Source organism: Heloderma suspectum, chromosome 4 (assembly GCF_057233095.1).
Source record: "Heloderma suspectum isolate Gila_16-S chromosome 4, 16-S_ref, whole genome shotgun sequence".
Lineage (NCBI taxonomy): Eukaryota > Metazoa > Chordata > Lepidosauria > Squamata > Helodermatidae > Heloderma > Heloderma suspectum.
The window spans coordinates 174,863,540-174,877,015 of NC_139461.1; the positions used below are offsets into that span (position 1 = coordinate 174,863,540).

The window sequence follows — 13,476 nt, forward strand, 5'->3', positions numbered from 1 at the left end:
CCCACTGCCTCCATCAGGTGGACACATGCCCCCTCGCTCCCGCCTATCAGGCAGGCTACCCACCCCTAAAACCACAACAAAATTCCCCAGGAAAAAGAAAACACACACACACACACACACAACAATTAAAAATACCCTTAAAAATAATGCCAGGCCAGAGTCCACAGGGCAGGGAAGGCCAGGTGGTGGTGGTGGTGGCGGCGGTGGCGGCAGCGGCGGCAGCAGCAGGCCTGCCTCTTCCCCGGTGGTGGTGGTGGTGGCCTCTCCTTCAGGCCCTGGCTCTCCCAGGCCACCTCAGCCAGCCAGCTTATGTAGCCCCTCCAGGGAGGGCAGGTGGAGCAACACAGATGGCTCGGTACCTGGGGGCCTGGTCCTCCAGGGACTGGCGGTCTGCCAGGCAGAAGTCTCCAGGGAAGGCCTGGTGGTGGTGGTGGCGGTGGTGGCGGCGGCAGCGGCGGTGGCGGCAGCGGCGGCGGCGGCAGCAGGCCCGCCTCTTCCCCAGTGGTGGTGGTGGTCTCTCCTGCAGGCCCTGGCTCTCCCAGGCCACCTCAGCCAGCCAGCTTATGTAGCCCCTCCAGGGAGGGCAGGTGGAGCAGCACAGCTGGCTCGGTACCTGGGGGCCTGGTCCTGCAGGGACTGGCAGTCTGCCAGGCAGAAGTCTCCAGGGAAGGCCTGGTGGTGGTGGTGGTGGTGGTGGTGGTGGCGGCGGCGGCAGTGGTGGTGGTGGCGGCGGCGGCAGTGGTGGTGGTGGCGGCGGCGGCGACGGCAGCAGCAGCAGCAGCAGGCCCGCCTCTTCCCCGGTGGTGGTGGTGGCCTCTCCTGCAGGCCCTGGCTCTCCCAGGCCACCTCAGCCAGCCAGCTCTTGTAGCCCCTCCAGGGAGGGCAGGTGGAGCAGCACAGCTGGCTCGGTACCTGGGGGCCTGGTCCTGCAGGGACTGGCGGTCTGCCAGGCAGAAGTCTCCAGGGAAGACCTCGTGGTGGTGGCAGCGGCGGCGGCGGCAGCAGCAGCAGGCCCAGCAGCAGCAGGCCCGCCTCTTCCCCGGTGGTGGTGGTGGTGGTGGCCTCTCCTGCAGGCCCTGGCTTTTAAATTTAACATGCTAAACATGATAATTTTATGAGCAAACTAAGTTATGCATCACATATTTTAGATTCCTGTTTTATGGGCAGAATCCAATGCTGCCCATCTGCTAGTGGAGCTGGCTGCCGATTCAAGTCCAGGAGCAGCCCTGCCACTTCCGGTCAGCAAGTGGCTCCTACCGCTTGCAGAATGACAATTTAGCACTTCTGGACGCAAGCCCCCAAATGCTCATTTCTGGAAGGGGGAAGTTGGTGGCAGAGCTCCTTGATGTGCACTCCACCAACCTGCCCCTTCCAGGAACAAGCGTTTCCGCTCATTTTGGCTTGCCTCCGGAAGCGCTAAATCACCATTCCACAAGCAGGAGGGACTGCTTGCAGACCAGAAGTGGCGGGCTGGTACCGCACATAAGGGCAGCGTTGGATTGTGCACCATGTCTTACCAGCGGGAGCGTCAGCAAATAGTCCTGGAAACATGTGAATCATCCTAGAGGCCAGAAGAAACAGGAAGAACTGGAGGCAGAGGAAGACTGGTGTACAGCATCTGTTCCTGTTTGAAAGGTAGTTGAGGGAAATTCCTAAGCCTGTTCTTGCTTGTGGGGTCGAACTTAGGGAAATCTGATCTGAAGGAAAAGCTATTGAGACTTTATTTAGCTGGGACTCAGCTTAGGAATGGTAAGCAGTCATATTTAATTGAAGAAACTTTAGGCAATCTCAACCTTTTCTTTGAAGAGTGACATTTTATTCATTTTTGTAAATAATTTCCATGAATGCACATCTTATTTGTAGTTCATTTTGAAAGCTTGTCTCTAGCGGTAGCTTGTCTCTAGCTTGTCCCCGCTCACCAAGCCATGAGGCGCTGACAGACCCAAACACCGAGTGCCCCAGAGCTCAGCATCACCTGGGATCAGCTCACCTCTCACTGCCAACCTGTGCTGCCGGCACTGCTGCTTTCTTCTCCCCCTCCCAGTTTGGCTACTGTGGTGGCAGCAGCGCCGGTGGGGCAGGAAGATGCAAAAGGGGCTTCCCTCTCATCCTTCTCCTGCCCTGCCAATGCCACCACAGTAGCTGGGATGGGGGGAAGGAGAAAGTAGAGCGGTGCTCCCTTCTCCTCCTGCCCCCATCCTGGCTACTGTGGCAGCAGCAGCACTGGCAGGGCAAGGGGACTTATGGGCCTATCCGCTCGCATGCGTCCTTCCTCACCCATCCTCCTTTGCAGCCGCCATTTTAATGCAAGATGGGGGCTCTTGTTTTTTGTAAGTCTATTGCTGCAGAAATGGTCCTTTAGGGCCACAGGCTAAATGGCCCTATTAATGGCCTAAATGGTGGCTGCAAAGGAGGACGGGCGGAGGAAAGACGTGCTCGAGCCAGGCCGAGATGCGAGCAGAAGGGTCGCCAAGCCCTCCAGGGGCTTGCATGGCCCGACTCACCTGGGCAAGCAGCGGCGGCGATGGCTGGAGCACCTGCTGGGCACGGGCGCAGTGGCATCTGTCCATCCCTAGTTCTATAGACCCAAGCCTTGAAGTTAATTTTTTTTTAAAAAGAAACATAGATGGGATGCTCTCCTGTCACATCTGGTGACAGGGCTGGGATAATGTACAGTGTTTTTTTCTCATGTGGATTTTAGATTAGAACGACATTAATTGACAGCTACAGCATCTAACCAGAAGTCCAGAAACATAGGACTTTGTAGAACAAAACCCAAACTGTGAAGAACACACATTTTCTTCCATATTATGATATAGTGCTCTATTTCACATGTTAGGAAACTGAGCATGACTTGGAGCATCCTGAAATGTCTATCAGTAAAAGATAATTTTAGTAAGGAATGGAAGAAATAACTATGCTAGGAATCTTACAGAAAGGATTAAAAAACATTTTCCCCCATAGCTTAATTATTTCCATACATTTTAATCTCTCTCTCTCTCTCTCTCTTTCTTTCTTTCTTTCTTTCTTTCTTTCTTTCTTTCTTTCTATAAATGTCTTCTTATTACATCGTTTTTAGAAATCATTTGCTGGCGGGGGGGGGAGGTAAAGGCTGGGTAACAATGTATAAACACCTTGTCTTAAATTCTAAAAGAAAATATTTCATAATCCAAAAGTGTTCAATTTTGAGGCGGGGGGGAACAAACGGTCCTTGGGGAAAAACATTTTTTCTTAATTTTTCTGGGCCTTCATATCTCTACCCTTAATGATAAAGGCCAGTCCCGCTTTGGCCAATTTACTCAATCAGGAAGGGCAAGGGTTGAGTAAACAGATGGTAGCCTTCACCTCACCACACATTGGCCAAAGCAGGACTAGCCTTGGTCTGTAGTATTTTTTTGAGAAGGTGGTGTTGGGGGACTCCTGTTTGACACAATGGTCATTGACCTATCGTGTCCCTCAAGGTTCTATGTTTTTTAATATATGCATGAAACTGCTGGGAAAGGTCATCCATAGCTTTGGAATGAGATGCCTTCAATATGTGATGACACTCAGCTCTACTGCTCTTTGTTACCTATCTCCAGTGAAGCAGGCAATATTCCTGAAGGTTGCCTTTTTTCAATCATGATAAGGCTGCACAAGCTGAGATAAAATTCTGTCAAGACAGAGGTACTGTTGGTCAGTAGAAAGCCTGGCTTACATATTAGGATTCAATGTGTCCTGGAAGAGGGTGTGCTCCCCTTGAAAGGTCAGGTTTGTAACTTGGGAGTGCTCCTTGATCCCACATGGTTTTTGGATTTTCAACATGTGGTGGCGGCAAGCTTTGCATTTGCACAAGTACGTTTAGTGTGCTAGCTGCAACCATTCCTGAACCAGTCTGATCTGGCAACAGTTCACCAGGCTTTGGTTACATTGTAGTTAGACTATTGCAACATGCTTTCTGTAGGGCTACCCTTGAAGACTGTTCAGCAGCTAGACTGCTAACCAGTGCACAGTATCATGGTCATATCACTCTTATATTGAAAGATCTGCCCTGGTTGCCAGTTGTTTTCTGGGCTTAATTCAAGGTGTTGGTTTAAAGTTTTAAATAGCTTAGGACTTGGCTATCTCATTATGAACCTGTCTGGTCCTTAAGATCTGCAGGAGAGGTCCTTTTGAGGACGTTCGTTAGGCGTGCGTGAAAGCATGTCTCCCGTATCACTGCCGAATTGTGCAGTGCTCTCCCTTAAAAGCTAAAATTGATCCACATTCTCTTGGCTTTTCAGAAAAGAGCTAAGACACATCTATTTAATTTGATGTTTTAAAATTGTGAGTAGCGGGTTTTAATATTGTTTCCATGCCATTTTAATATGGTTTTATTAGCTTTTATCTGAATTGTTGAATGCCACTTTGGTGACTTTTGTGGGAACACAGTATATAAATTAATATTAACAAGGAAGCAATCCTGTGTCCCCTAGACAGCGTCTGGGGGACAAAGCATCATCCCTCCCTCAGACTCCTTCAAGGATGAAGGGGAATGGCAGGCTCCAGACCCAGGGGAAGGGACCTGCACAGAAGGAGCCTAAGCCCCCTCATCTCCTGTGGATGTTCCTTGCCCGGCTACAGCCCCCCGTCCCCGAGGATTCAGAGGGCAAAATGCCCAGCAGAGCAAAGGCAGCTGCATGTAAAAGAACAACATAGGTAGGTCTCTCAGAAGCAAGAAGATTGCATGCAGATGCTTCAGGAGGCTGCAGTTAAAAGCAGGAAGTAGGCAGGGGCAAGGCAGCTGGAGAACATCGTCGTCAACCTCGCCTCGACCCCAAACCTGAACTTCAGCCTTGCTCATGTTCCCTTGTGTGCTGGACTTTGGACTGGGAAATGGACTTCTCTTTGCTACATTTCCTTGGATTTGAATGAACTGGTAAATTTTCCCGCTTCAGCCTCCTTTTCCCTCTCCCAGCCTTGAACAGGTTTACAACCCTGTTATCAGCCACCAGCTGCAGTCATGAATGCTGGGACTTGTAGGCTTTTCTGTCTAAACTTGCATAGGATTGCACCCTTAACTTTACCAGGGGAAAGAAGAAGAAGAGATGTAAGGCTGCTGCTTTCGGTGGCAGTCGTACATTCTCCACATTGTCAAATTCTGTCCTGAGACTGCCAAGTGAGTTCATGGCAGAGTGTCATTTACCAGCACCTTGAACCATCATCTGAACCATTCTGACCCCTTGTCCTCTGAAGAGGCTCCAGAGTTAAGTAGGAGAAGACTCAGCCATGGAAAGGCATCCCGATCTTCTATCCAGGACCCAGTTCTCCAGAGGAAATCCAGGGGCTGGCTGCCCTATGTCCAGAGGAGAGTCCATTACCACCTTCAGATTCTGAGGACTTGGACCATGAAGACACTAGCATACCACAACCACTCCCATGCTGCCATAGCCTGAGGCTGCTAAAACAGACCAAGCCCCTTTAAGAGCCAAAGTCTCAGTAGAGGTAGAGGTGGAGCTAACCAAACTAGAGGTCGGTAACTTCCTATTTAAGCCTCAGTCTCGCTCTGTTGGAGCAACATACAGACAATCCCATTTAGCTTCCAGCCCCAGCCCCACTTGGAGCTTTCCATGGTTCTGATCTCTATTTGTCTTGCTTCCTGAAGAACCTGACCCATATCTGATCCATAGCAGAACCCTGCAACCCAAGCCACATCATAGAGCATCATCAGAACACAAAGCCTGAAACACTAGACAGAGCTGGTACTTTAAGTGCGAATTGTCTAATTTATAAATTCTGCTCATAACCACATCACACCCTCCCTGTGAGCCTCCTAAGGTGGGCCATTATTGGAGATAGAATGCAGGGGTATATTGATCCTTGGTGTGATCCAGCAAGGCACTTCTTATGTGATAGACAAAATTAAGTATCTAATTTTCCCCTGATATGCCACATGACACAGTTTATGCTGAGAGAAATGTTGTGGCTCTTCCATACTGCCTTGCAAAATGGATTCTACCTTGGAAATGAAACCAATTACTTTAGCTGTGACTGCTCTAAATCCCAAATAGTAATATATGATATTATTATGAAGATGGATGGTGAACATTTGTTATGGTTCCAATATTTTCATATTAGACCATTTCTGAATATAGTATTAAGAACTTTTGCACATTTACTGAGATTTTTGAGAACATTTAAATAATTAGTTATAAAACAAGAACTGAGTGTGATATATGGTATGCTCCTTGAATTGAATGAAAGTATGGGAAATTAAGTGCAAAGGGCATGTTAATAACCATGCACAAGATTTGATGCATCAGCCAAAGGCCACAACAAGTAAAATAGAAAATAAAATATAATTGTATTTTAAATCTCTGCACTGCTGCTTGGTTTTATTTTGGTTGTTATTTTTATTTTGTATTGTAGTTTTAAACTTTTATATTGTCTTTTATCATGTTGTATTTCATGGTTTTAATTGCTGAGAACCGCCTAGAGAGCTTTGGCTATTGGGTGGTATAGAAATGTAATAAATAAATAGACTTAAAATATAGAATTCCAAATAGTTATTGGACCAGCCTCACACACCCCTCCCCCAAAGTAATAGTTTACTGGTCAAATATTTTCAAATAACTACAAAGTAATTTAAATATTAAATAAAGCAGTAACACATTATATTAATTGTTTATGCATTGTATAATATGCAATCACTGCATGATACTGGATTTGTTTAATGATGAGCATCCATTTGTGAACTCATCTGTCACCATGTAAACCTACCAATATGAAATGGAGAAAGTAAAAGGAATCTAGCTTCAGTGACATTTGGATGAATTATTGGAGCAATCACCAATTGTGAATGTCGGCATTTGAGCTACAACGATAGTTATTGGGCTCATAATGGCCCAGTTCTTGAATCTAAAGGGCACTGGGCCAATTCAATACAGATATTTTATCCTTAATGTGATTTATCTTACACAGCTATAGGGTCATAATTAGTCAGATATTTCTCTTAACACTGACAGTCAAATTACCTAGAAGACACTTCTCTTTTCTCAGCAGGGAACTCAAATATTTCAAGTTTTTCAAACTACTTCTGGCAAGTCATTCTTCATTTTGACAGCATCTGTTTTCACCTTATTTTTTCATAGCACGACAAACAAAAATATATCTAGCACTACAGACGTCTCCTGAACGTTTGAGACGATATTGGTCATTAACGTTCTGGGAAGGGAAGAGGATAGTGTAATCATAATATGCCGGTTAGGAGACTGTGCTGGAGGAGCAGGCGCTTCCTTCTCCAGTCTCCCCCTCACTTTCTGTGCAAGTTCCCCCTGCCCCCTCTTTTGTATTATGTCTGTCCAATGTTAACCTCAGTTAACAATTTCTGAGGGCACTTGAAACTTAGCATTTGGAAACCACTCAAGAGATGCGTGTCTTGGGCAGAAAATTGTGGCGTATAAATCATCCTTCCCCAACCTTGTGCCCTCCAGATATGTTGGACTACAATTCCCATCATGTTCAACTAGCTTGGCCAATGGTTTGGCAAAGGCTGGTTCAAAGGGATCTTTTGGCCCTCTGCTCAGTACTAGATCAGTCCATCTGGCTGGTCAATGTGTGATACAGCGTACATCTTTGAAGCATGTCAGACTAACCTTAGCCACCTCCTACATATTTACACAGGGCATAATCCACCAAGAAGTTCTCTTACACACACTTAGTTCAAATGCTTCACCAGCAGGAAAATGAGGGTAATAGCACCTTCCTGTAATTTATAGACATCTTCAATAGTAGCCAGTGATAACCTTATCATCCATGAATTTGTCTAATCCTCTTTTAAAGCTGTCTAAGTTCGTGGCTATAATAGCGAATTCCATAGCTACGTGAAGAAATAATTCCATTTGTTCTGAATCTCCAGTCATTCAGGTTCACCCACCAATGATCTTCATTGGATGACCCCAGGTTCTGGTATTATGAGAGAAGGAGAAAAGCTTCCCTCTGTCCACTTTCTCCACAACATGCATCATTTTATACATCTCTATTATGTTCCCACTTAGTCACCTTTTTTCTAAACTAAAAAGCCCCCAAGTGTCATGAACTTCCCTCATAGAGGTATTGACCATTTTGGTTGCCATTTTCTGCACGTTTTCCAGCTCTACAAAATTCTTTTTGAAGTGCAGTGACCAGAACTGTACACAGTATTCCAAGTGTGGTCATGCCATAGATTTGGGTAAAGGCATTATGAACTTCATTTTCAGTTTGTTTCCTAATGTGGAGCTTGCCTCTTTCACAGCAGTTGCACAGTTGGGCGATGTTTCATTGAGCTATCCACCAAGGCCTGCTCACTGTATATGTGAAGTTAGAATTTTTTGCCTCAGTGTGCATCGCTTTACACTTTCTTACCTTGAACTGCATCGGCCATTTGAATACCCATTCCCCCAGTTTGGAGAGACCTTTTGGAGCTCTTCTCAGTCCCTTTTTTGTTTTTACTTCCCTGAATAATTTGGTGTCATTGATAAACTTGCCACCTCACAGCTCACCCCTAACTCTGGATCATTTATCAGCAAATGATAAAGCACCGATCCCAATGCAGATCCTTGGAGGGGCCAACTTTGTACATCCCTCTATTGTGAGAAATGTCAGTTTATTCTTACTCTCTGCTTCCTGTTCTTTAATCAGTTCCTGATCCCTCGTGTATGTCATGAATACTTCTGCTGGGGAGCCACAAATGGTCCTGCTCTCTGGCACATAGTTCCATGGCATAAGCTATATGCATGTGCTTCAGATGTTTTAATGGGTAAATAACAACAGTCTGTAGCATGTACCCATTCAATTATAATCCAAGAGGTGGTCCTTAGCAGCATCTCAAAGTGATCTTACCATACTAGTGCACTTAAAAGTCATAGGGGTTTTTTTTTGTTACTTATTCCTTCCAGGAAGGCTTTCAAGTCTATAGGGACAGCACAAGAGAGGAGTCTTCCATTAGACCAGTACCTGAAACATGAAATGTTCATGGGCTTTTACTCCTTTTTCTTTTAGCCATCTGCATTTTTCATTGCTGAGGTCCATAGGTTTTATAACTGTTCTTACATGTGTCTTTCTCCCCCTCTCCCTCCTCAGATGAGTATAGGATCAAACCTGTGGAAGAAGTCAAATACATGAAAAACGGGGGAGAAGATGATCAGAAAATAGCAGCGCGAAACCAGGAAAACTTGGTAAGGGTTGAATGTTATTACTTATTTAACAACTTGGGCATAGCTCTGTGTCTGTAATGAAATATAAAGCATGTAGAACACTTAGTGCACTGGAGTAGAGTTTTCTTGAAAATGCCATAACTATTTATAGCTCAGAGGGAAAGTGTGAAATGCTTCCTTCCCTGCTTGTCTTTATGAATTATCCCACCCTTAATACTGTGATGTGTGCTCCAGTAGAATGGGCATTTGTATTCAACCCCTTTGCAAGTGGTAATACTGCTTGGCTCATGATGAATGTGTTTGTACGCAAAGGAGCTGCTAGCAACACAGGAATTTACTGCCTTTTGAGAAGGAAACTACCTACTTTTAAAGAGATGTCTGTCATTATTTACTCTCTGAGCTCCCACCCTGAATTTTAAAGAGTGCAAAGTCAGACACTTAAAGATATGTAATGTGCTTACAAGAGAGAATTTGCAGGAATGAATGTTACAGTAATTTGTTGTAGATAAGAGTTATTTTCTTGCTCCCAGCTTTACAGGTTGTGTTATCCTCTCATTTTATCCTCAGTTGCATATTGCCAGGGTTCTGTGTGTCCTGCAAGTCTGTGGGAGAGCCAGAAACAGTACAGAATTCAGCTTCCTGAGAATCATGGCTTTCATTTAAAAAAGAAAAAGAAACTTATAGCTGCAAATATGTGCTTGAAAGTACATGGATAATGTTTTCTGAAATTGTGGAAGACAGAGAGGTTGCTGAAATTGATTTCCAGTGGATGGGAGAGGACTATCAAGTATCCTCTGTAATTCCTTGTCCCTTCCTCAGTAACTAGGAAAAACAGAATAAGTTTGTAAAATTAGGAGAATTATGCATATTTGTGTAATTTATACAACCCACACAATTCAGCTTTCCTTGGTACAACAGTTGGATTGCCTAGGCACAAAACTATATTTTAGCATTAATTATGCACAGTGTTGTGTATAGTTTCAGCATTGTTTCTTCTCATTTTTCCATGATAATATCTCTCAGGGCATATCCGCTTTACAAATTTATAATGTTTTTTTTGCCAGTCTGTCATGGTTACCCCCAAAGGATCCAGGGAATTCTCTGTTAGAGATCCTAACACCCCTCGTGGAGCTAACAGTTGCCAACAGTTTAAACTGTTGAACCAGTTTAAGACTGTGGTGTGGATTTACCTCCACAGTAGCGCAAGAAATAACATAAGTAAGAATTTCTAGTTGAATATCAGGAGAAGCTGCCCTGAAAGAATTACCCCTTCCCAATACACTGAATCCTGTCATGTAGATGGGACAGAGAGGGGAAGGCTGAAAAAGAGCAGGAAAGTCTCTCTCTTCTCCCTTCTTTGTCATCATTGCTACTCATTCCTTCTTGCCAAGGAAAGGGAGTGGAAGGGGGGTGTTTGGGGAGTATAGGGATGGCTTGGGGACTGGGAGGGCAGTAGAGGCAGACAGGGATGCAGGACCTTGAGTGCCTAGCTCTTGATCCAAGTGGGAAGAGGCATTGTGGAGGTTGGGAGACTTGTCTCTCGTTTTGAGGTTGGGAGACTTGTCTCTCGTCTCTCTTCCAAAATCCCAGAGTTCGTATCCGAGCCAAGCTTGGGAGAACTCCCTGACACCCCTAGTTGTGTGTTAGGAGAAATAAGATCAAGACACCCATCAAGTGATAAAGGAAGTGCTGCTTTTGATCCTTTAAGGAAGTGCTTTAAAACCTTTCTGCCTTCAGAGAATCATTTCCACATCAGCTCGGGCTGTCACGGAAACCCCGCATGTTGCAAAGTGTATTCTAATTACTTTCTCAGGTCATGGAAAGCAACAGTAAGGCTTGCTAGGATTCACCATTGTCCTGTGTTCCCAAAGTGTGCAACATTCTCCAGTGGCTGCACATTGCAAAGGAAGATTGATAGTCTAGACTACTGATAGAGCAATAGTCAAGCTATCTTTCAGGGAAGCTGGATTCCCAGTACTGTTCTTCTCCTTAAGGAATCTTTGGTATCTTTCTGATGAGGAACCCCAGGATTCCTTGGAGCACAGTTAGAAAACCCCTATTTAAGAAATCATATTTTGGTTCACCTTTTCAGGTTTCCCTTTGCTATCAAAAAGTCTGAAAAAACTTCCTAGTTTCCCCTCTGGGATTCCCAGCTAATTTGTGATTTCCAGGAAAAAAAGGTGTGTGGTGCTGTATTTTAGAACACTGGCAAACATTAAGGTTGATCAAATAAAAAAGGTAAGGGGATTTGGGGGCATTGGTTAAAAAATATGCTTGCTCCCTTAGGGTACAATCCTATCGGAAGAGTCAGCCGCCTCTGAACTTGGAGGCGACCGACTATTCAGTGCAGGGCAGATGGAGCGCGGAGGGGATCATCTCCACACTCTGGCTGCCCTGCATTTGCAGCTAGATGGCTGATTTCAGCTGTCTAGCTGGGGCACCTCAGAGCGGCGGGGAGGGGGCTGGACAATGCATAGGAAGTGTCATAACAACGCTTCTACTGCCCCACCCCCAGGAACGCCCCTTTCCCCCCTGCTCCGCGCTGCTCTTACAAGCATGGAGCTGGGGACAAACTGCGCTGCCTACAAGGGGGCAGGGGAGGGGGCGGGGAGTCAGTTTTCTGGGAATCACACTTGGAACACTAGCTCCGAGCTCGGTTCCTAGAAAACGAAAAATCATATGGCCGTCTAGCCGCTGTCTAGCGGCCATAGGATTGCGCCTCCTAACTATGATGGCAAAATAAATAATTCAGAACAGTTTTCATGCTGTAAGTGGTTTACGAAGTTGCTTTTTTAAAGGCTTGAGAAATTGATAAAGCTTTAAAAGTCAGTTTATGCATTCTTCACTATAATTAGTGTTTTTGTTGCTGAGGTGTTTAATAACTCTGCTGGCGTTATTTACTGATCAACATGTTTGTTGATCTGGATTTATTGTTGGATTTTGTATTGTTTTGCAGATGCAGACCATAGGCCTCTTTAAATATAAAAAAGTGTATCTAGGTGGAGGAGGAAACGGCTGCAATGCTAATCAGAATGGATGTTTTAGGAAATCTGTTGCTAACCCACCTCTCTCACAGCAATAGAAGATTTGTTGTCATTAGATTTCTAATGAAAATGCCAAATGTTTAATGTATACAGAGTTAAGAATTTTAAACATGTAAATAAGTAAAAACAAAAAATTAAAGGGAAGATGCAAGCAGGTTCACAATGAATTTTGGGTAACTGGTATCAAAAAACAATTGTCAAGGTGGCCTGGATAATATCCAAGAAGAGAATGCTGCAGTTAAAGCCCTTTGCACAAGCCAAGAGATTATTTGTAGAATGAAGAACTGTAAGATTTAATGACCAGCATTAAGGGTTATTTGAAAAGTTCCAGAATGTGAAGCCTTGTTATTTTTATCTAAGGACAAAACATTTTTGACCTTTTTATCAAATGGAAGCAGAAAGTATTGTATAAAGCACAGACTTCAAAAAGTTCAGTATGTAGCTGTCCAGAAAGATTTTAAAGTACTATTTTAAAGATATGATTCAAAATTAATCTAACTTGAAATAAAACCTTTTCTTTATGTTTCAGTTTTTTAGGAATATTTAGTAACAATAAGACAATGGAGGGAGCAATCCTCTGGCCGCTAGACAGCAGCTAGACGGCCATAGGATATCTTGTTTTTCAGGAACAACCTGTGCTCCAAGGTTGGTTCCCAGAGAACAATCTGTGCTCCAACGTTGGTTCCCAGAGAACCAACCTCCCCCTGCTTCCATGCTGCCTCGGAGGCAGCGCAGAACAGCCCCGTCCTCTGCGCTCGCAAGAGGAGCACAGAGCAGCCAAAAAGGGGCATGTCTGGGGGCGTTCCGGGACGGGGAGGGCAGAAATGCCTGTACGACACATCCAATGTGTCGTACAGCAGCCTCCTCCCCCGCTCCGCCCTCCTGCGGCTAGACAGCCGAAAATGTAGGGCAGGAGAAGTGCAGAGAGAATGATCCCTTCCGTGCTTCTCCTGCCCTGCATTGGATAGGCTCTGAGTTTGGAGGCGGCCACCTATCTGGATAGGATTGCACCCTAAGACTGTGAACCCTAATTTATGTTAATACTAACAGTAAGTTAATTTCTACAGGAATTACAGTCTGCAGAAAAGTGTAATTATGATTTTATTTTGGAATGAGGTAGCTTCTAGATAGCGGCTCATCGGCCTGTGCCTGTTAGCTGAACAGGCTGCTTAGAACTGAATAGGAAACTTGGTACTGAGATGAGAGCTCTCCTTTTTCGGCTAGAAGTCTTCAATAACAAAATGCTTAGGAAATACTATTTCCTGTTAAGCTCTTCAGAT

General features: G+C 45.0%; 1 protein-coding gene across 2 annotated transcripts in view; it reads left to right on the forward strand.

Annotated features, from left to right (window-relative positions):
* Nucleotides 1–13,476, forward strand: part of C4H1orf21 (chromosome 4 C1orf21 homolog) — a 206,447-nt gene that overhangs the window by 98,786 nt on the left and 94,185 nt on the right. For both annotated transcript variants that reach the window (XM_084851363.1, XM_084851362.1), the window contains exon 3: nt 9,079–9,173. In XM_084851363.1, coding sequence (XP_084707489.1) covers nt 9,079–9,173 — 95 coding nt within the window. The remainder of the gene's footprint in view (nt 1–9,078; nt 9,174–13,476) is intronic.